We start from the raw sequence: 24,463 nt of genomic DNA on the forward strand, positions 1-24,463 counted from the left end.
CCACGCACGCTTCCCTCAGAAACCGTTCTTCACTCCGCGGAGGAGGGGCCCTTGAGGGGGAGGTACTGTCATGGTCTTACCTTCTTGCTGTTCTCCTTCGTTTGACATGTGCTGGCGGCCATCTTGGTTTCTGGGTTTCTTGTAGCCTCCCACCCTGCGGCTTCTCCTTCCCACTGGGAGGAGCTGGATGCCTAGCTCATATATATAGGAGGTCTGTGGCTTCAGTTCCTTGCTTGGTCCTCCTGTGTTCACATGCTTCTAAGACTGCTGCTGCTTCTGGTTCCTGATCCTGGCTTCGTCTGACTACCCTGCTGGTTCCTGATCCAAGCTTCGTCTGACTACCCTGCTGGTTCCTGATCCAGGCTTCGTCTGACTACCCTTCTGGTTCCTGACCTCTGGCTTCGCAAGACCCTGCTTCGGTTTAGCCATCCGTTTGGACTTTTGCCTTACAGCTTGATTTTCAATAAAGCCTTCTTATTTCCACTTATCTCTTGTTGTACGTCTGGTTCATGGTTCCATGACAGATAATCCTGATTAGGATTCTTCCGGCATAGAGCCCCGACGACGGAACTCTATGCCGGATCCGGACAACGCAAGTGTGAAAGGGCCCTAAGTCTAATTAATAAATTTATTATTTTTTTTATTTTGTTTTTTTAGCATATATGCGTTTTACTCATTTTGGGCTAAAAATATTTTTTTCAATGGGTCTTTATTATAAATATTTAGCTGTTTTGCCGTGTGAATCCTACTTTTTACTTTCACTTTGTGCCAGTCATCTAATACCACCTTATCTCTAAATTGCTAAAAGGTCATAAAAACTTATTTAAGAGTTGTATTACACAGAATTTCTGTCCAAACAGACAATTAGTTTGTGTGTAAAGCAAAAGATGTGTGTAAACGGCCATCTGACTAAAGATTAGTCAGAAAATCTGTTGGTGTAAGGCTGCTTTCACACTAGCGTTCGTCGGTCCGCTCGTGAGCTCCGTTTGAAGGAGCTCACGAGCGGACCCGAACGCAGCCGTCCAGCCCTGATGCAGTCTGAATGGAGCGGATCCGCTCAGACTGCATCAGTCTGGCGGCGTTCAGCCTCCGCTCCGCTCGCCTCCGCACGGATAGGCGGACAGCTGAACGCTGCTTGCAGCGTTCGGGTGTCCGCCTGGCCGTGCGGAGGCGTGCGGATCCGTTCAGACTTACAATGTAAGTCAATGGGAACGGATCCGCTTGAAGATGTCACCATATGGCTCAATCTTCAAGCGGATCCGTCCCCCATTGACTTTACATTGAAAGTCTGAACGGATCCGTCTGCATTAATATGAGCGGATCCGTTCAGAACGGATCCGCCCGAACGCTAGTGTGAAAGTAGCCTAATACAGCCTTAAGCCATATTCTTATCTTATCCATAAGTAATAATAATAAGTGTTTATAAGGTCAGAAATAAGGAGCCCTCAGCTGAGCTGCCTGACGAAACAAAGTGAAAATTTCAATCCTGGTACTAGAGAAAGTCAATGCTGCACAAAGACAGGGGCTCAATTTTTTATATTTTTTTTTTTTATAAAGACCAAATGAAAAATTATATTTAGCTCAAAATGATTACAATGCAATAATACATTTAAAAAAATGCCCCCTAAGGTGTCTATAGCCTTTAAAGAGTTTGGACACTAGTTACCCTCACCCTCAGATCACTCCAAGAACAAGGCTTGTAATAGTCCACAAGGTCCCAAAGGAACCTAAGGCCTTTCTCATATTAGCTAATGTTAATTTCACTTAAGCAAATTTCACTTAAGCAAATGGCAAATATCATGTAGAAAAAGTTAGAGGACCTTTCACCAAAAAATGCAATACAGGAGCAGGAGAAACCGAGCAAACTGATATATATTTTTGTGGGAAAAGATTCAGTAAAACCTGTCATTTTATACAGTACAGACCAAAAGTTTGGACACACCTTCTCATTCAAAGAGTTTTCTTTATTTTCATGACTATAATAATTGTAGATTCACACTGAAGGCATCAAACTATGAATTAACACATGTGGAATTATATACATAACAAAAAAGTGTGAAACAACTGAAAATATGTCATATTCTAGGTTCTTCAAAGTAGCCACCGTTTGCTTTGATTACTGCTTTGCACACTCTTGGCATTCTCTTGATGAGCTTCAAGAGGTAGTCACCTGAAATGGTCTTCCAACAGTCTTGAAGGAGTTCCCAGAGATGCTTAGCACTTGTTGGCCCTTTTACCTTCACTCTGCGGTCCAGCTCACCCCAAACCATCTCAATTGGGTTCAGGTCCGGTGACTTTGGAGGCCAGGTCATCTGGCGCAGCACCCCATCACTCTCCTTCATGGTCAAATAGCCCTTACACAGCCTGGAGGTGTGTTTGGGGTCATTGTCCTGTTGAAAAATAAATGATGGTCCTACTAAACGCAAACCGGATGGAATAGCATGCCGCTGCAAGATGCTGTGGTAGCCATGCTGGTTCAGTATGCCTTCAATTTTGAATAAATCCCCAACAGTGTCACCAGCAAAGCACCCCCACATCATCACACCTCCTCCTCCTCCATGCTTCACGGTGGGAACCAGGCATGTAGAGTCCATCCGTTCACCTTTTCTGCATTGCACAAAGACACGGTAGTTGGAACCAAAGATCTCAAATTTGGGCAGTTGAATCTGGTACGGTGGCAGGGTGCATTAGTTCCCCCATCGCAGCCACCACACTGACAGGCCCATAGAGCCCCTAGAGTCCCTGAGGTGCTGGCAAACCCTGATTGGCAGCCCCCAACTTCATCTGTAACAGTAGTTCCCCCTTTCACTGCCCAGTCTGGAGTTCGGGTTGAGACAGCTCAGATCGGATCGGCACATTTTTTTTTTTTTTTTGAGCTTTTTTTGAGCTGTTCTTGACTGCGGAGCTCTTGAACTTAGTCGTGGCAGAAACAAATCGGTATGCCACTCAATTTATAGCCGCCAACCCGGGAGGAAGCTTTTATTCCCAGTCTTTCCGGTGGAAACCTGTCCAAGTTTCCGAATTTAAAACTTTTCTGGGCCTTCTCCTCAACATGGGCCTGACAAAAAAGCATGAATTGCGGTCATATTGGTCCACGAACCCAATTCATCACATGCCCATGTTCTCTGCTGCCATGTCCAGGACACGATTTGAGACCATCCTGCGTTTCCTGCTCTTAAGTGACAACAGCACCTCTCGTCCCAGAGGCCACCCAGCTTTTGACCGGCTCCACAAAATTCGGCCCCTCATAGACCATTTCAACCTGAAATTTGCAGATTTGTATACCCCTGAGCAAAACATCTGCATAGACGAGTCCCTGATACATTTTACCGGGCGCCTTGGCTTCAAAGAATACATCCCAAGCAAGCGCGCCCGGTATGGGCTCAAATTGTATAAGCTCTGTGAAAGGGCCACAGGCTATACGCACAAATTTCGTGTCTATGAGGGTAAAGATCAGACCCTGGAGCCGGTCGGTTGCCCTGACTACCTGGGGAGCAGTGGGAAGACAGTCTGGGACTTGGTATCACCCTCATCTGGCAAGGGGTACCATCTTTATGTGGACAATTTCTACACAAGTGTGCCCCTCTCCAGGCATTTGTTTATAGAACAGATTGGCTGCTGTGGCACCGCGTCCAAGTCGCCGGGGCTTCCCCCAACGGCTCGTTATCACCCATCTTGCAAGGGGGGAGAGGGCTGCCTTGTGTAACGAAGAACTGCTCGCGGTGAAATGGAGAGACACGCGTGATGTTTACATGCTCTCCTCCATTCACGCAGACACGACAATTCAAATTGAACGAGCAACCAGTGTCATTGAAAAGCCCCTCTGTGTCCACGACTATAATTTGCTCATGAGAGGGGTGGACTTCAATGACCAGATGTTGGCTCCTTACTTAGTGTCCCGCCGCACCAGACACTGGTATAAGAAGGTGTCTGTATATTTAATTCAATTGGCTATGTACAATAGTTTTATTCTCTACAGTTAGGCTGGGAGAACAGGATCCTTCCTCAAATTTCAGGAAGAGATCATCGAGAACCTCCTGTATCCAGGAGGTTCCGTGGCCCCATCCACCAGTGTAGTGAGCCGTCTACACGAGCGACATTTCCCCAATGTCGTTGCTGGTACCTCAACCCAAGCGCCACCCCGAAAAAAATGTTGTGTCTGTAGCAGGAGTGGAATAAGGTGTGACACCCGCTATTTCTGTCCTGACTGCCCTGACCACCCCGCCCTATGCTTTGGGGAGTGTTTCCGGAAGTACCACACACAGGTACACTATTAGCATAGGGATTGCGGCACACAGGGCTCTTAGGGCCCTTTCACACAGAGCTGCTGCAAACCTCTCCTTTCACCTGGGACAAAGTGCATAACGTACTTCGCCACATCTCTGGGCGATTTGCGCTTTGCACATTGTCCCATGGGGAAAGAGAGGTTTGTCCTATAAAGGTAAAAAAAATATGTTCTGTTCAAATGTTATATAAAGTTAATGAACCAGCTGCAGCACTGATGTGCATTCTGACAAAAGCATTGCGCTGCTGTCAGATTACACAAAAGTCGGTGTATGCGGCGCTGCAAGACGAGATTTCTCCTCTGCAGTAAAAAAAGATACGTTTGCCGAGGCTTTTGAGCTGACGGGCGGTGTTGATATGCTTTGGCAAACACTTTGTATATAAAAAAAAAATAAAAATCCCGGCAATTATTTATTCATCCACATCGATTGATATGAATGGAGAAATTGGGTTTGCCAGGGCATACGAGCTGAGTAGGTTTGGAATTTGGGCGGAGCTCCTATGTCCTGGCAGGCGCCTTTCTCCTCCCTTTTTTTTTTGCAGAGATTTTTTCATCCACATTGATCGATGCGAATGAAGAAATATGTGCCGTTCAGTTTTTCTTTCAGCCCAGAGGCTGAACGGAAAAAAAAAATCTCATTACCCGTATGCTCAATATACGCTCACCTAAAGAATTATTAGGAACACCTGTTCTATTTCTCATTATTGCGATTATCTAGTCAACCAATCACATGGCAGTTGCTTCAATGCATGTAGGGTTGTGGTCCTGGTCAAGACAATCTCCTGAACTCCAAACTGAATGTCAGAATGGGAAAGAAAGGTGATTTAAGCAATTTTGAGCGTGGCATGGTTGTTGGTGCCAGACGGGCCGGTCTGAGTATTTCACAATCTGCTCAGTTACTGGGATTTTCACACACAACCATTTCTAGGGTTTACAAAGAATGGTGTGAAAAGGGAAAAACATCCAGTATGCGGCAGTCCTGTCGGCAAAAATGCCTTGTTGATGCTAGAGGTCAGAGGAGAATTGGCCGACTGATTCAAGCTGATAGAAGAGCAGTGTTGACTAAAATAACCACTTGTTACAATCAAGGTATGCAGGAAAGCATTTGTGAAGCCACAACACGCACAACCTTGAGGTGGATGGGCTACAACAGCAGAAGACCCCACCGGGTACCACTCATCTCCACTACAAATAGGAAAAAGAGGCTACACTTTGCACGAGCTCACCAAAATTGGGCTGTTGAAGACTGGAAAAAATGGTTTCTTGAACATGACAATGAGTTCACTGTACTAAAATGGCCCCCACAGTCACCAGATCTCAACCTAATAGGGCATCTTTGGGATGTGGTGGAACGGGAGCTTCGTGCCCTGGATGTGCATCCCTCAAATCTCCATCAACTGCAAGATGCTATCCTATCAATATGGGCCAACATTTCTAAAGAATGCTATCAGCACCTTGTTGAATCAATGCCACGTAGAATTAAGGCAGTTCTGAAGGCAAAAGGGGGTCCAACACCGTATTAGTATGGTGTTCCTAATAATTCTTCAGGTGAGTGTAAGGAGAATAGCAGAAACTCCTAATGCTGGCCATACATGTAATGATTGCGGAGACCCTCAAATGCCAGGGCAGTACAAACATCCCACAAATGACCTCATTTTGGAAAGAAGACACCCCAATGTATTCGCTGAGGGGCATATTGGGTCCATGAAAGATTGAACTTTTTGTCTCAAGTTAGTGGAAAGGGAGACTTTGTGAGAAAAAAAAAAATCAATTTCCGCTAACTTGTGCCAAAAATAAAATCTTCTACGAACTCGCTAAGCCCCTCATGGAATACCTTGGGGTGTCTTCTTTCCAAAATGGGGTCACATGTGGGGTATTTATACTGCCCTGGCATTTTAGGGGCCCTAAAGCGTGAGAAGTCTGGAATCCAAATGTCTAAAAATGCCCTTCTAAAAGGAATTTGTAGCCCCTTTGCGCACCTAGGCTGCAAAAAAGTGTCACATATGTGGTATCTCGGTACTCAGGAGAAGTTGGGCAATGTGTTTTGGGGTGTCTTTTTACATATACCCATGCTGGGTGAAAGAAATATCTCTCTAAAATGACAACTTTGTATAAAAAAAAAAAGGGAAAAGTTGACTTTTAGAGAAAGGGTTTAAAAGTAAAAATACACCCCAAAACACATTGCCCTACTTCTTCTGAGTACGGCGATACCACATGTGTGACACTTTTTTGCAGCCTAGGTGGGCAAAGGGGCACATATTCCAAAGTGCACCTTTCGGATTTCACAGGGCATTTTTTACACATTTGGATTTCAAACTACTTCTCACGCATTAGGGCCCCTAAAATGCCAGGGCAGTATAACTAGCCCACAAGTGACCCCATTTTGGAAAGAAGACACCCTAAGGTATTTCGTGATGGGCATAGTGAGTTCATGGAAGTTTTTATTTTTTGTCACAAGTTAGTGGAATATGAGAGTTTGTAAGAAAAAAAAATAATCATCATTTTCCGCTAACTTGTGACAAAAAATAAAAACTTCTATGAACTCACTATGCCCATCAGCGAATACCTTAGGGTGTCTACTTTCCCAAATGGGGTCATTTATGGGGTGTTTCTACTGTCTGGGCATTGTAGAACCTCAGGAAACATGACAGGTGCTCAGAAAGTCAGAGCTGCTTCAAAATTCGGAAATTCACATTTTTATACCATAGTTTGTAAACGCTATAACTTTTGCGCAAACCAATAAATATACACTTATTGAATTTATTTTATCAAAGATATGTAGAACAATAAATTTAGAGAAAAAATTTATATAGATATGTAGTTTTATTTGAAAAAAAATACAACTGAAAGTGAAAAATGTAATTTTTGGGCAAAAAAATCGGTAAATTTTGATTAATAACAAAAAAAGTAAAAATGTCAGCAGCAATGAAATACCACCAAATGAAAGCTCTATTAGTGAGAAGAAAAGGAGGTAAAATTCATTTGGGTGGTAAGTTGTATGACCAAGCAATAAACCGTGAAAGTAGTGTAGTGCAGAATTGTTAAAAAGTGGTCTGGTCATTAAGGGGGTTTAGGCTAGGAGACCTGAGGTGGTTAATAAAAGCCACTTAACTAATGTATTGTGAATATCCATATTGTCTCCTTTGCTGGCTTGATTCATTTTTTTCATCACATAAGAGGGGACATCCTGTGTCTAGAGGAAATAAGGTTTCTACACAAACATAGACAAGGATTCTTTATCAATTTTTTAGGATTTGTGTAAATATCTGATGTAGTTTTAGGTCAAATTTATGCAGAAAAATGGAAAACGCTAAAGGGTTCACAAACTTTAAAGCTCGACTCTATATATCCCAACTTTTGCACACCTACAACTTTCAGCATGCCCTAGTTGCCTACGGGAAGATATTATTTTGCTGTGACTGGTGAGTGCAGTACCACAGATGAAGTTTCTGCTCTTGACCAGTCAAATGTGTTTGATACATAACTGTGGCAGACCCCTTATTCTCATTTTACTAGAATAACAATAAGTTCCAAATTTGAGAATTGTTTTGTGTCACCCTTAGAAGAATATTATTTCAGAATTTATGGATGAGATTGGGTATGGGTAGTGTGATTGATTTAGTGGAACTGCCTTCACGTTTTTTCCTATGTACCCAGGTCAGCAATGTGACTGCACACATCAAATGAACCCTGCCAATGATGTTCACAGAAGAGATAACTCACGCCATCGTGGTGCAGAGAATTTGCCCATTATATATGTAGTAACACCAACGTATGCAAGGTTGGTTCATTATTGAAATATTTGACCTTGCAATATTTAAACAGGATATACAAAATATATGCAAAATAGATCAGCATTTAATGTAGTAATGCCTCAGGTTCACCCTTTCACTAGAATACTCATGTTGATATGAATACTAACAGAAGTAAATTTTTATGACCTGAAAATTTGTATAAAGCCCAGGTAAGGATAGATTGATCACTTGTCAATAAAATTGTCATATCTGCATGTGACTGGGGTGCAGAGGTGAAGATGGCCAGCACCAAGTTCTTTAAAAGATACTGGGCTGAGCAGTAGCGATGGTACACTGGAGGAGATTGGTGCATGTAAAAGCATTGGTCTCCTCCGCTAGCGTTCAGCAGATTGTTTTGAGAAGGAACGCTTCCTTCCCGATAATCTGCTAGATCGTTGTCCCGTGTAAAGAGACCATTACCGGTACTTTATAATTCATTGGCGCGATACCAGATAAGTAATAACTCTTGCTCTTTTTCTTTATCCTGGTCAGACCTCATCAGCGGGCTGAACTTACTCGCCTGTCCCAGACGTTACTTCTTGTCCCTGCTGTTCACTGGATCTTGGTAGAGGACTCAGCAGAGCGCACTACTTTAGTGGCTGATCTGCTGGCTCAGAGTGAATTGCATTACACCCACCTACATGTGCAGACCCCACTGGCAATGAAAATGAAAGACTCAGACCCAAACTGGTTGAAGCCACGTGGAGTAGAGCAACGAAACAAAGCTTTACGTTGGCTGCATGAGAACAGGTCATCCAAGAACCTTGGAGTTGTATACTTTGCTGATGATGACAACACCTATAGTATTAAAATCTTTGAGGAGGTAAGTTGCGTCCCTTCTTTTTTAGGAATTTTCTTGGACTGTGTAAATGGTTGTGGACCAGGTTAATTTTGGTCTTCAGGACCAGATGGCATTTAGCCTTTTTCGCACACTTCAGTTTAACAGCTGTAACTTTTTTATTGGTCGGTCTAGCAATGTGATATTTGAGATGTTTTTCCATAAACAATGTAGGTTTCTCCTAATATGATATTTTGTACACATAATTAGTTTTTTTTGTTTTTGTTTAGGCTGATAGTTTGAAAAAAAATTCTAATTACCCAGATATTTTTTATTTTTTTTTGTATTCAAACTGTAGACAGGCACACTTTATTTGCAACAATACAGAGACATTAAACTTATGTCAGCCATATACTCGTTTATTATATCTAATATAAAAGTATGATTCAAATATAAAGATATAAAAATAAATAAAATAAGTGAAAATAAGAACACACACTTTAAAATATGCCAATATCCCTCTATTAGCTGTATATGAAGTAGGATCTCTCTTCGTCTCCACATAAGCATCCAATAGGAGACTATATATATGTAGTCCCTATCTGCTACATTTTATCCTTATAACCAAATTGGTATTCAACTGATAATATAGTTCAAAAGACATGTAGGTCAAACTTATATTCAGAATGTGATGTCCCTGGTATTGCTGATTCCTTGGCCACTAAAGAATGAGTCAGCATAACTCCGAAACGTGTCTGGTAGTATTTACAGGGTCCAGACCCCCCACTTTGAATACATATACCTAGGTTTGATGGGGTGGGTCATAAAGCCAGAGCACCTTTATCCAGAGCAAAAAAAAAAAAAAGGGGCGAGCCGCTAAAATAAACAATTTGGTATTTTTTTTATATTTGCATTTATAAGTTTTTACTTATTACATGACCAATTTTTGGTAATTGGGTCTTGGTAGCAGTATAACAACATTTAACGTGGGGAACAGTATTTATATTTATAACTTTTTTTATGTTTATGGTCAGTCCCTCAAAGGTCAGAAAAGACGATTTAGTTGACATTATTATAGTTTTTCTTTACACTGTACTTTTTTTCCATTGTAACTGGAGATGTACAGCAACCCCTGTTACAATGGAAATGTGCCTAGTTGCAATCACAGTTGTCACTGTTAGGGCTGTGCTGGGGCTAGTTAGATGTAGCAGTAACCTCCTACTACCAGCATCCTTGAGTGCTGTGTATCTGGGATCAAAGGCGGCAGAAGCAGTAAAAGCAAACATATTTTTCTTCTCTCCTGGACCATGCTCCATAAAGCTCAGTCCACATGCACCTCAAGAATATCTCTAGAATTCACCTTTTATTTACCCTGGACATAACAAATACTCTCATTGTTGCCCTGATCCAGTCTCATCTTGATTACTGTAACTCACTGTTAATTGGTCTCCACCCTGTGCCAGGATTCAGTTTAAACTTCTCGCTCTCACCCACAAAGCTCTCCACGATGCGGCACCCCCTCTATATCTACTCTCTCGTCTTTGTCTACCACTCTAGCCATGCTCTGCAAAGGATCCAAGAATAACACCCATCATGATCTGACCTCGTACTCCAGCCTACAAAACTTCTCTGAAGCTGCACCAGTTCTCTTGCTTCAAGCAATGAAGTGAACCTGTATCCATACAAATGCAAGGTAGGTTACAGGCACCATGTTATAGAGCAGGGGAGCTAAACAGATTGCTACAGAGTTTTGTGGGAAAAGATTCAGTAAAACGTGTGTTTTATTTATTTCGATTCATGCTTATTCTTGGCTTTGAAGTCAGAGGCGGCCTGATCAGCCATCTCTCTATGCTTAATCACAGAGGAAAGTCTGTCAATGATGGTATAGGACTGCCTTCTTGACTCCAAAGCCCATAATGAGCAAGAATTTACATGAATAAAGCACAAGTTATAGTGAATTTTCTATATATTATCTCCCATAAAACTATATATCAGTCTGCTCAGCTCTTCCTGCTCTAGAACATGCTGCCTGTAACTTACATTTTCAATGCTGTGGAGTCACTAGAAGTGTTCCATCCCCAGCTTAAAAAATATTATCCATTTTTAATATTGTATAATTAATTTATTAACTTTCATATACATTTAAAAAAGTTTAGAAATCTTAATCATAAATATATTTTATGTTCTGTGAATCTAAAGCCTTCATTTATGAGTTCTTTCCTCTCCTGTCCCTTATACTAGGTATCTTCATGTGGTTTTAAGGCCCTTACAATGCCTGAAACTGTGCCGCACATATTCGGTAGTAAGTTCTTCCTGTAAAGACCAGATAGTTCACTATTGGGCATGCCCGCAGTCATCTCAGAACTGCTAGACAGAAGAGCAAGACACTATGAAAGGGGTTATCCAACCCCTATAATGCCCCCCAAAATACCCGGGCCCCTCATACAGGTTATATTTACCCCGCTCCCCGACACCCGCATTGCTTCTGATGCCCACACAGTCGCGCTGCATGTCTCTGTCGTGCAGATCAAAACATACGGGGGGTGCCAGCCAATAGGAGGTCGCGACTGGAATGAGCCTCAGTTGTGTCATCCGCGATGCTAGGAAGGCTCTGAGAAATTCAGCGGTGGCCATGCAGACATCAGAAGTGACGCGGGTGCAGGGGAGCGGTGAAAGTATAACCAGTATGAGGGGCCCGGGCATTTGGGGGGGGGGGGGGGGGCATTATAAGGGTTGGATAACCCCTTTAAAGGTGTTGTACAGGAATAAGTTAGGCCAAGTTCACACTTAAGTTACGGTATTTGGTCAGTTATTTCCATCAGTAATTATGAGCCAAAACCAGTAGCGAAGCCTACTCTTATATAAAGTATAATGGAAAGATTTGCACCTCTTTTGTGTTTTTTGACCCGTACCCGGTTTTGACTCACAATAACTGATGGAAATAACTGAAGTGTTAACTTGGCCTAACTTTTCAAAGGTACACACAATCTGTCTCTGCTATGGAAAGAATTATACTTACCTACTCCACACTGCTTTGGTCCTACATGTCTGTTCCTGTGTGTTCATCTTCCTATCCACGGCGTGTTTAATTTGTCCCTGGCATGGACATGATCATCTGCTCTGGCTTCAGCACCATTGTACTGTGAGAATTAGTGGGGAAATGCTACAAGGGAGGAGAAAGGATGCTCACAAGACACTGGGACAGACTGCCTAGATCAGGCAGGGAGGTGCCTGCGCAGAACCAGCAGACCATCATTCTGCTATGTAGTTGTGGCCTGGCTGGAAGCTGCGCTGTGTGGCACTGCCTTTGCAAACTGACATTTTTAACTAGGGACATTTTATGAAAATTTTAGGGAGAGAAATGGTGATAGGGACAGTATAAGGAAATTATAGGGAAAGAATATATTTGGGAATTTGGGGTACATTAAAGAGGTTGTCATGTGGCCATAAGAAATCTATTGTCAACCAGCAATTAGCTTGAACTGTCACCTGGCCAAGTTGCTGGCGGTGCAGTGGGTGCTGTACTACTTAGTAGGCATAGTCCTGGCCAAGCAAGCATAAGTACTATAAGCTGTCTTTTTATTGCTCCATTTTGGCGCACCACCACACCTGAGCTCAAATTAAATTTGTCTGGCTTGTGCAGTGGGTTGGATTCCTGGCCAGGCAAGCAAAAGAACTAACTACAAACTGTCTTGTTTTGTTCAAATTCAGCACACTTCTGTGCCTTCACCCAATTTTTATTTTACTGTGATAATCTTACTTCTGACCAGCTGTCTTTTTTGTGAAAAAAAAATAAATGGCGTAAAATTGTCTTGTTCTCTAAATGACTATTGCCTTTGCCCGGCGCATACTATGTTCCCTGACCTATGTGCTTCAGGGCGGGCAAACTGGGACAGTAGAGCGAACTGGCCCAGTGTGCTCTCCCTCTTCTCTCTGGCCCAGTGTGCTCTCCCTCTTCTCTCTGGCCCAGCACCAATGTCCTCTCAGAGAAGGGTATTCAGGGTGACAGCGGGTGTTGTGACATCCAAACGGAGGAAGTTGTCCTCAGCCAGATTCCAAAACCTCATTATTTTTTTCAAAATGAATGAGGCATTGATGCGTGAGGATTTTTACACTCCTCTGGCTAAAGCTGATGAACAGACCATCCCTCGCTGATGGTGACTCATCTTGCCACTGCTGGTGTCTGCCTGCTTACCCTATGTACCACATAGCTGCTGTTTTTCCCTGCTGCCACTTCCATTTCCCTTACTGCCACTACAATTGCCGCTACTACTACACACATCTACTGCCTGTCTCATGGTGTGCCGCTACCACTGCTGCTACTCTTGTCACCTCATGCCATGATTAAGCTACCCTTTCCACATCCACACTATACTGCTGCTGCCCCCAATTAAAAGGGAAAAAAATAATTTAGGTTCGTTCAGAGCAAGCCACTCTTTCTTCTGTCAATTACAGAGGTTTTCTCAGATTTTGATACTGATTGATCAGTATCTGATCAGTGGGGGTCCGGCACACGGGACCCCCACTTATTAGCTGTATGAGAAGGCACGGCGCTCCTTTTGAGCGAAGCGGCCTTCTCACAGCTTACCAAGCACAGTGCCATATATTGTATGGCGGTTGTGCTTGTTATTACGCTCAGCTCCATTGAAGTGAGTGATGCTGAGCACTATACCAAGCACAGCTGCTATACAGTGTATGGCACTGTGGGAAGGCAGCGGCACTCACAGGAGCACTGGTGCCATCTCAGACAGCTCATCAGCGTGAGTCCCGGACCTCCACTGATCAGATAAACTGATCAATAACTGCGAATATCTGATAAATTTCTGAGCCAGCCTACATGTGTTTGAAATTATTTTTCTCAGGACACCTTAGACCTTTCTTTTGTGCCATTAGATGATGGATATAATTTTTTTTAATTAAGGAAAACTGAAAATTATGAAAAAAAATATATTTTTCCTTTTTTTTCTAGCTATTACAAAAGGTTTCAAGACAAAGCATTTCTAAAACCATTGCCGTACTATTGTACTCTGAAAATAAGCACTATTCAGGGCTCCAGATGGCGACCAAGATGGTCGCCAATGCGACTTAGAATTTACAAATGGCGACAAGACTTTTTAGTCTTGTCGCCATTTGTGACTTTACCCGCCGCCACAGCTCTGCCGTTGAACAGCGGCGGGGCACAGGAGATGATAGTTCCCTGCCCCACCGCCGATGTTCTCAGCAAGTGCACTGGAGGAGTCTGCCTCCCCCCTGTGCTGCTGCCGCCTCCTCCGCCAATAAGAGAGACGGGAGGAGGAGGGGGAAGGGTTGTGGCCACTGCGCCACCAATAAAGATAACTGACCTGTTAATACAAATACAGGAGGCGGGTGCCGGAATCAAATAGCCGGCACCCGACCTCTGACAGGGAGCTGCGATCAGCGGCAGTTGAGTTAACCCTTCAGGTACCCGAGGGGTTAACTGCAGCGGATCGCAGCTCCCTGTCAGAGGTCGGGTGTCGGCTATTTGATTCCGACACCTGCCTCCTGTATTTGTATTAACAGGTCAGTTATCTTCATTGGTGGCACAGTGCGCCCCCCCCCCCCCCAGTATAAGAAACATTGGTGGCACAGTGCGCCCCCCCCCAGTATAAGAAACATTGGTGGCACAGTGCGCCCCCCCAGTAGAAGAAACATTGGTGGCACAGTGGGAAGTGCCAGTGAGGGTTAAATAAATAATTAACTCACCTCCTCCAATTGATCACGTAGCTGCCGGTCTCCTGTTCTTTCTTCAGGACCTGTGGTGACTTCACTGAGCTCATCACATGGTCCATTACCATGGTGATGGATCATGTGATGAGCACAGTGATGTCACCACAGGTCCTTTGACAGGTCCTAAAGAAAGAACAGGAGACGATCATTTGGAGGAGGTGAGTTAATAATTTTTTTATTTTTTAACCCTCATTGGCACTGCCCACTGCGCCTCCAATGTTTATTATATTGAGGGGGGGCGCACTGCACCACCAATGTTTATTATACTGGGGTGTATATAATGTTTATTATATTGACCTTCTACTAAGCATTCTGTATTAAAGAATGCTATTTTCCCTTATAACGATGTTATAAGGGAAAATAATACAGTGAATAGACTTTCATCCTAGCAACCATGCGTGAAAATCGCACCGCATCCGCACTTGCTTGTGGATGCTTGCGATTTTCACGCAGCCCCATTAACTTCTATGGGGCCTGCGTTGCGTGAAAAACGCACAAAATAGAGCATGCTGCGATTTTCACGCAACGCACAAGTGATGAGTGAAAATCACCGCTCATGTGCACAGCCCCATAGAAGTGAATGGGTCCGGATTTAGTGCGGGTGCATTCCGGTATTTTGAATGCAGGATCTGGCACTAATACATTCCTATGGGGATAAATGCTGGATCTGGCATTCAGGCAAATCTTCCGTTTTTTTTCGCCGGAGATAAAACCGTAGCATGCTGCAGTTTTATCTTTTGCCCGATTAGTCAAAATGGCAGAACTGAAGACATCCTGATGCATCCTGAACGGATTACTCTCCATTCAGAATGCATGGGAATATGCCTGATCAGTTCGTTTCTGGTATTGAGCCCCTGTGACGGAACTCTATGCCGGAAAAGAAAAATGCGAGTGTGAAAGTACCCTAAAATATTAAGTTTAAATCCCCCCTTTCCCAATTCTACATATAAAATATATAAACAATAAACATATTACATAGCGCTGCGTCCCAAAAATTTCCCACAAAATAGGATAGGACTGTTCTATTATGGGCCGAACGTTTCATAAAATGCACGCAGCTTTTTTTGGCGTTTTATTATTTTTTTCGCTGTATTGAGTGAATAAAAATTTTGGTATCAAAACACCCCTACATCTGATCGGCGTAGCGTTGTCACGATACCAAAATTTTGATTCGGTTTCGATTTGGCGACTAAAAATTTGATTTGGCTCCTAAATTTTTCAGTTCAGGAGCCAATGGCTACTAGGTATTTTTTTTAGTCTGGAGCACTGCTATTTATGTAATTTATATACGGGCTGGGCCCACTGCAAGACTTCAAAAAAGTTTTGGGGGCCTATTTTTCTATTGCTGGTTCCATAGCTCTGTACTGCCAGAAACATTTTGTACACAGCACCAATACGTTGCAAGCCCCTTCAAAGTGACTTTTTTAAATGTTATTCTCCTAAGGTATTCATCTTGGGGAAATGTTTTTTTACATTGTTGCGTGCGTTTGTAAATTTTACGCAGAAAAAAAAACCCTGCTATAACAAATACCTAGATTTTTTTTTAATTATTTTATTTATTTTATTTACCTTTTTTTTTTTTTTAAGTGAATTAACATCTTTCTGCCACAGTCAAGGCAGGAAGAGGTTAATTCCCAGCCTGTAGTCTGACATTTCATTTTAAAACCAGCAGGTGGCGCTCTTACATAAGAAAAAGCGCTGCCTGACGGCTTTCAACTTCTTCAATGTAATACACGCTTGTAGCAGAGTGCTACAAGCGTGTATTTCAACGACACTGTTCCCGCTGGCCATGGCACACCTCCCTATGACCGCAGCTGTCTAATCACAGTGCGGTCACAGCGATCTGCGGCGGTATGGGCCACCGACAGATTGCAATGTAACCCGACTATTTTATATGCTGGATAATGGTACTGGAGATAAATAAAAAACTGAAAGTCTGTAGATACACTCAATTAACCCCTGTAGTAAAAGAACTGCTGGACATTTTTTTTTTAAATAAAGACCATTTGAGAAAAAAAAGTTTTAGACAAAAAAGAGTGGAATTCAGTAATAAAAAATGCCCCCAAAGCCTTTTAAATGTCAGGACTTACAGTACATGTACACCCTTTTGAGTCCCTTTTAGATATTTCCTTAAAATGTCTTACCTTTGGAACAGTATTCTTAGTGGTCATCACATCTGCCCATAGGGTAAGTGAGATTCGGGCTCTTAATGGAGAGGATAGGATTTAAGAGGAGATTCAGAAAATCTAATTTTCATAAATTGGGTGTCTGGAGTTGACTAAGGATTTCAGGAACTCAGATTTCAGGGAACAAACAAAGGTAGCAGGGCTTCTAAAATTACGTTGGTATGCCATATACTCCGCTGTGGGGGAATTTAGCGCTGGCGGAATTCAGCTCATTGCAGGGATTCAAGGGGTGGAGGAAGAAGGGAGTGCTAAGACTAGAGCATTTAATGGAGGGAGGAGTTTTTAGGACTTTCAAATCTATTCAAGATCTTTTTGGTATTCCTAAAACCCACTTCTTTAAATACTTGCAACTACGGCATGCATATGATACCACGTTTAAAAATGGCGTACAGGTCTCTCAACGAGATACAGCACTTCAGATAGCCCTGGTGGGAGGTGGAAAGAAAGGGTTAATTTCCATATTATATAAGCTGCTGTTAGATAAACAAGAAAGAGCAGGCACACCACCTTCTGGAAAATGAGTGGACTACTGGAGATACTCTAATGAGATAGTTAAAATTTTATTCTGAGATATTACACATAAAAATGGCCAATGAATTACTCTAAATAATACACAATAAAATACATTAAAATAAAATTGATAAAAAATTGATATAAAAAGGAAATATCACATAAAAGTCAAGATAAGTATGTAGTCTCCTGAAATTATATCTTCTGAGTTGAAGAGAAAGTTACTTGTCAGTATTGGTCTGTCTCCATGAGACTCTTACCACTCAGTAGTGCCGATGTTCTTGGCGTGTGGTATACATGCACGGAGCAGTGTAGTCTCCAAGATGCGGGACTCCGTGTGTTGAACGCCAAATATTGGATCAATTATGACAGGCACACAGCCCAAAAGACGCGCTCAAAGTGACTGATGCACAGTAATGAAGAAACTGCAATCACACGAGCGCAGGACACAGGACGCTGGACGCTGGATTCACAGGGCGTGCTCTCGATCAGGTGATGATATGCAAATGAGTCAGATGTTCTGATCAGCTGGTACGAATCGCCCAATCCCGTAGTTCACAGGTCCTTGTACCAAAGGTGATATGTTCTGATCAGCTGGTATGAATCGTCCAGTCCTGTAGTTCACAGGTCCTTGTATCAAGGATAAGTCCAGGTCCTATATTACGTAAATGGCTGTGTTCAAATGAAAGTGATTACAGGATAATACTTATGATCCACAAAGTCTTCTGTACTTGGGGTCCGGACCAGTACTGGGTGTAGGAATTGCGTAGTCGGCTAGACGCGTTTCGAGGCTACCTGCCTCTTCCTCAGTAGCTACCAGACTGCGCTCTTCCAAACATTATATAGGGTACATCATTAAAATAATTGGTAAAACCTGAGACCAGCTAAGAACATTTAAGACATGGCATGGATTCTAAGAAGGATTCTAAAAGGATTATACAACGATTACAAATATGTATCAAAGTATCCAATCTCATACTGTGTCCTACAGAATATATATATTATTATTCTCTTGTGATATTCACAGTCGCACAAATATAGTAAAATACTAACAGGTTCTTTCATGATATTATTATAATAATGGGTCTCAATGCACACATGCGTTACCTGTGCGTTTTTTGTTCTCATATAACTTAATAAAAAAAAATTAAAAAATGTCATATGTCTCTTCAACCATAGTCCATATAAGGATATTTATAAGATGTTTTTCTAAAATTCCTAAAATATTGTCCTATATTTTGTATATAACTTCATGTATTATATATTTCATTTCTTGTTGAAGGTAGATATAATGAAGGTAGATATAGTGATGCCTGGGAGCAAGGGGAGATCAGGGTGCTGGATTAAAAACAGCTAACCCTGATGTCACATCGGTCCCAGGCAACCTATAGAAAACCAAATACTTCTAATTCTGCATTGAGACCTTTCGGAACCAACGAGCCAAATTCAAAAATCCTTCTTGACTCTACCCGGGACATATGCATAATGTGATTCCCTCCCCTCCAGTTAGGTTGTATTCTCTCTAGGGCCACATATCTTAATGTACTGGGATCTTGATTATGATGAGTTTTAAAATGTTTTGAGACTGTATGCTTCTCGTATCTCTTACGTATATTTGCGATGTGTTCCGAGACTCTCTTTTTTAATGTCCTCTTAGTTCTCCCAATGTATTGTTTATCACATGTGCATTGGAGCAGATAGATGACATCCGTAGTGCTACATGTTAGGAATTCTCTGATTGTCCATTTATAATTATTGCTAGTTGACATCACAAATTCTGTTTTTCTATTCTGATTTTTTGTGGTTTTGCAATTTGCACAGCTTCCACAGCGGAAAAACCCATGTAGGCCTACCCATTTAGTAATCGTATCAGTTTGAGTTAGATTCCTATTTTTAATAGTTGGAGCAATTTTTAATGCTAATGAAGGGACTTTTGTATATGTAATGTCTGGTACAACTGGTAAGAGATGTCCTATAACTTTGTCTTCACGGAGAAGATGCCAGTGTGTTTTAATCATTTTCTCAATCTTCTTATACTGGGAATTAAAAGGAAGAATAAGTCTTATCTTATTTTCTTCTGCATCTCTCTTTAGTTCTATATTGGGTTTTTCTTTGAAAAAGGTGGTTCTATCCATCATTTTCACCTTATTTAGAGAATTTTGTAAAAGGGATGATGGATATTGTTTGGCATCAAAATTTTTCTTCATTATTTCTGCTTCTTCTTCAAAAGTGCTCTCAGACGTACAATTTCGTTTTAAACGCCTAAATTGGTTGATTGGTATGTTTGACAACCAACGAGGGAGATGGCAACTCGTATGTAAGATGTAGCTATTGCGAGTTACTGGTTTATAGTATGTGCTACAAACTAATCTCTGTGTCTCCACAGTAATACATAGATCAAGAAATTCCACTTTTGTTTGACTAATATTGGCAGTAAAAGTTAAGTTTTGGTCGTTCTGATTTAGTTCTGTAATAAATTCATTCAGGTCATCTTCTCTCCCATTCCAAATGAAAAGGATGTCATCAATATATCGCCGCCAGAGGACCAAGTTCGACCCCAGCCGCGACCCAATCACCCTGTGCTCAAATTGTGCTACAAAGAGATTGGCGTAGCTGGGGGCGAACCTGGTCCCCATGGCGGTCCCCCTGGCTTGCAAATAGAATTCAGAACTATACCAAAAATAATTATGTGATAATATATGTTGGATCCCTTCTACTGTAAAATTAATTTGGCCTTCTTCTAACTTACTCTCTCTCTTTAGTACTGTTCTTATTGCTTCCAAACCTTGTTCATGTTTAATGGAGGTGTACAGAGAGCTGACATCCAATGTGACTAAAAACCATTCAGGGTCATAAGTTAGAGTTTCAACAGTTTTAATGATGTCAGTTGTATCCTTAATATAGGAAGGTGTCTTTTTAACAAAAGGTTGCAAAATTTGATCAATATAATGTGATAGATTGCAAGTGATAGACCCTATCCCTGAAATAATAGGACGTCCTGGAGGGTTTGTACTATTTTTATGAACTTTAGGTAAGCAGTAAAAAACAGGGGTTCTTTGTTCAGTGTCTAATATGTATTTATATTCATTTTCATATAGAAAGCCCTGTTCTTTACCTCTTTTACATAAATCAGTTAAGGATCCAAAAAATTCTTACAAGAATTTTTTGGATCCTTAACTGATTTATGTAAAAGAGGTAAAGAACAGGGCTTTCTATATGAAAATGAATATAAATACATATTAGACACTGAACAAAGAACCCCTGTTTTTTACTGCTTACCTAAAGTTCATAAAAATAGTACAAACCCTCCAGGACGTCCTATTATTTCAGGGATAGGGTCTATCACTTGCAATCTATCACATTATATTGATCAAATTTTGCAACCTTTTGTTAAAAAGACACCTTCCTATATTAAGGATACAACTGACATCATTAAAACTGTTGAAACTCTAACTTATGACCCTGAATGGTTTTTAGTCACATTGGATGTCAGCTCTCTGTACACCTCCATTAAACATGAACAAGGTTTGGAAGCAATAAGAACAGTACTAAAGAGAGAGAGTAAGTTAGAAGAAGGCCAAATTAATTTTACAGTAGAAGGGATCCAACATATATTATCACATAATTATTTTTGGTATAGTTCTGAATTCTATTTGCAAGCCAGGGGGACCGCCATGGGGACCAGGTTCGCCCCCAGCTACGCCAATCTCTTTGTAGCACAATTTGAGCACAGGGTGATTGGGTCGCGGCTGGGGTCGAACTTGGTCCTCTGGCGGCGATATATTGATGACATCCTTTTCATTTGGAATGGGAGAGAAGATGACCTGAATGAATTTATTACAGAACTAAATCAGAACGACCAAAACTTAACTTTTACTGCCAATATTAGTCAAACAAAAGTGGAATTTCTTGATCTATGTATTACTGTGGAGACACAGAGATTAGTTTGTAGCACATACTATAAACCAGTAACTCGCAATAGCTACATCTTACATACGAGTTGCCATCTCCCTCGTTGGTTGTCAAACATACCAATCAACCAATTTAGGCGTTTAAAACGAAATTGTACGTCTGAGAGCACTTTTGAAGAAGAAGCAGAAATAATGAAGAAAAATTTTGATGCCAAACAATATCCATCATCCCTTTTACAAAATTCTCTAAATAAGGTGAAAATGATGGATAGAACCACCTTTTTCAAAGAAAAACCCAATATAGAACTAAAGAGAGATGCAGAAGAAAATAAGATAAGACTTATTCTTCCTTTTAATTCCCAGTATAAGAAGATTGAGAAAATGATTAAAACACACTGGCATCTTCTCCGTGAAGACAAAGTTATAGGACATCTCTTACCAGTTGTACCAGACATTACATATACAAAAGTCCCTTCATTAGCATTAAAAATTGCTCCAACTATTAAAAATAGGAATCTAACTCAAACTGATACGATTACTAAATGGGTAGGCCTACATGGGTTTTTCCGCTGTGGAAGCTGTGCAAATTGCAAAACCACAAAAAATCAGAATAGAAAAACAGAATTTGTGATGTCAACTAGCAATAATTATAAATGGACAATCAGAGAATTCCTAACATGTAGCACTACGGATGTCATCTATCTGCTCCAATGCACATGTGATAAACAATACATTGGGAGAACTAAGAGGACATTAAAAAAGAGAGTCTCGGAACACATCGCAAATATACGTAAGGGATACGAGAAGCATACAGTCTCAAAACATTTTAAAACTCATCATAATCAAGATCCCAGTACATTAAGATATGTGGCCCTAGAGAGAATACAACCTAACTGGAGGGGAGGGAATCACATTATGCATATGTCCCGGGTAGAGTCAAGAAGGATTTTTGAATTTGGCTCGTTGGTTCCGAAAGGTCTCAATGCAGAATTAGAAGTATTTGGTTTTCTATGGGTTGCCTGGGACCGATGTGACATCAGGGTTAGCTGTTTTTAATCCAGCACCCTGATCTCCCCTTGCTCCCAGGCATCACTATATCTACCTTCATTATATCTACCTTCAACAAGAAATGAAATATATAATACATGAAGTTATATACAAAATATAGGACAATATTTTAGGAATTTTAGAAAAACATCTTATAAATATCCTTATATGGACTATGGTTGAAGAGACATATGACATTTTTTAAATTTTTTTTATTAAGTTATATGAGAACAAAAAACGCACAGGTAACGCATGTGTGCATTGAGACCCATTATTATAATAATATCATGAAAGAACCTGTTAGTATTTTACTATATTTGTGCGACTGTGAATATCACAAGAGAATAATAATATATATATTCTGTAGGACACAGTATGAGATTGGATACTTTGATACATATTTGTAATCGTTGTATAATCCTTTTAGAATCCTTCTTAGAATCCATGCCATGTCTTAAATGTTCTTAGCTGGTCTCAGGTTTTACCAATTATTTTAATGATGTACCCTATATAATGTTTGGAAGAGCGCAGTCTGGTAGCTACTGAGGAAGAGGCAGGTAGCCTCGAAACGCGTCTAGCCGACTACGCAATTCCTACACCCAGTACTGGTCCGGACCCCAAGTACAGAAGACTTTGTGGATCATAAGTATTATCCTGTAATCACTTTCATTTGAACACAGCCATTTACGTAATATAGGACCTGGACTTATCCTTGATACAAGGACCTGTGAACTACAGGACTGGACGATTCATACCAGCTGATCAGAACATATCACCTTTGGTACAAGGACCTGTGAACTACGGGATTGGGCGATTCGTACCAGCTGATCAGAACATCTGACTCATTTGCATATCATCACCTGATCGAGAGCACGCCCTGTGAATCCAGCGTCCAGCGTCCTGTGTCCTGCGCTCGTGTGATTGCAGTTTCTTCATTACTGTGCATCAGTCACTTTGAGCGCGTCTTTTGGGCTGTGTGCCTGTCATAATTGATCCAATATTTGGCGTTCAACACACGGAGTCCCGCATCTTGGAGACTACACTGCTCCGTGCATGTATACCACACGCCAAGAACATCGGCACTACTGAGTGGTAAGAGTCTCATGGAGACAGACCAATACTGACAAGTAACTTTCTCTTCAACTCAGAAGATATAATTTCAGGAGACTACATACTTATCTTGACTTTTATGTGATATTTCCTTTTTATATCAATTTTTTATCAATTTTATTTTAATGTATTTTATTGTGTATTATTTAGAGTAATTCATTGGCCATTTTTATGTGTAATATCTCAGAATAAAATTTTAACTATCTCATTAGAGTATCTCCAGTAGTCCACTCATTTTCCAGAAGGTGGTGTGCCTGCTCTTTCTTGTTACAATTTTGCATTTTACATTTGGGTGAGTGACCCAATCAGCAGCGAACCCACTGTTATCTGTTCATCTAGAGTGTTGAGCCTCCCTATTTTCTCAGTGTTAGATAAACAGCTTGAACTTCACCCCTTAAACAGAATGCATAAGTGGGAACAGGATGTGGGGGAAATCTCTAGGGATCAATGGGCTGATATTTTGGAGGCAATCCCGCTAACCTCCTTGAGTGAGGGGGGTAAGCTGTCACAGCTGTTTATTGTTCACAGAGTGTACAAGACACCGATCGTTCTGTACCATATAGGGTATAGGCCGGGTGACAGATGCCCCAGATGTTGTGTGGACTCTGCTGATCTAATACATATGCTGTGGAAATGTGCCAGGTTACAGCAGTTCTGGGACGCAGTACTGAAGAGTGTTAGGAAAGCGTACCGGGTGCATATATCAAAAGACCCTAAAGTTTGTATATTAGGGTACACCGCAGAACTAAGTACAGATGATGTTCGCAAAGTGGCAATTGGGCGATTGCTATATGTGGCAAGGAAATTAGTGGCGCAACATTGGATCCAAGCTGAACCGCCAGGGTTTCAAGAATACCTGTCCAAGGTTAATACTATGCTTTCGTATGAAAAAATTATATTCCAGAAAAGAGGCTGCCCCGCCAAATATGGAAAATTATGGGATTCCTGGAAGGAACATGTGTCCTCTATTGGTAGTAATAACTAGTTAACCGGCACTGGACTAGGGGGGGGGAGGGGGGGAGGATTATATCAGTTGTATTGTCATTTAATTGTGATTTCCTGATGGTATCTTATAATGTGATATGGAAGTTCCT

The 24,463-nt window shown here is 41.4% G+C and overlaps 1 protein-coding gene across 2 annotated transcripts in view; it reads left to right on the forward strand.

Moving 5' to 3' along the window:
* Positions 1-24,463, forward strand: part of B3GAT3 (beta-1,3-glucuronyltransferase 3) — a 72,309-nt gene that overhangs the window by 23,252 nt on the left and 24,594 nt on the right. For both annotated transcript variants that reach the window (XM_044269981.1, XM_044269982.1), the window contains 2 exons: positions 7,943-8,066; positions 8,572-8,902. In XM_044269981.1, coding sequence (XP_044125916.1) covers positions 7,943-8,066; positions 8,572-8,902 — 455 coding nt within the window. The remainder of the gene's footprint in view (positions 1-7,942; positions 8,067-8,571; positions 8,903-24,463) is intronic.

Source organism: Bufo gargarizans, chromosome 10 (assembly GCF_014858855.1).
Source record: "Bufo gargarizans isolate SCDJY-AF-19 chromosome 10, ASM1485885v1, whole genome shotgun sequence".
NCBI classification, from domain to species: Eukaryota; Metazoa; Chordata; class Amphibia; order Anura; family Bufonidae; genus Bufo; species Bufo gargarizans.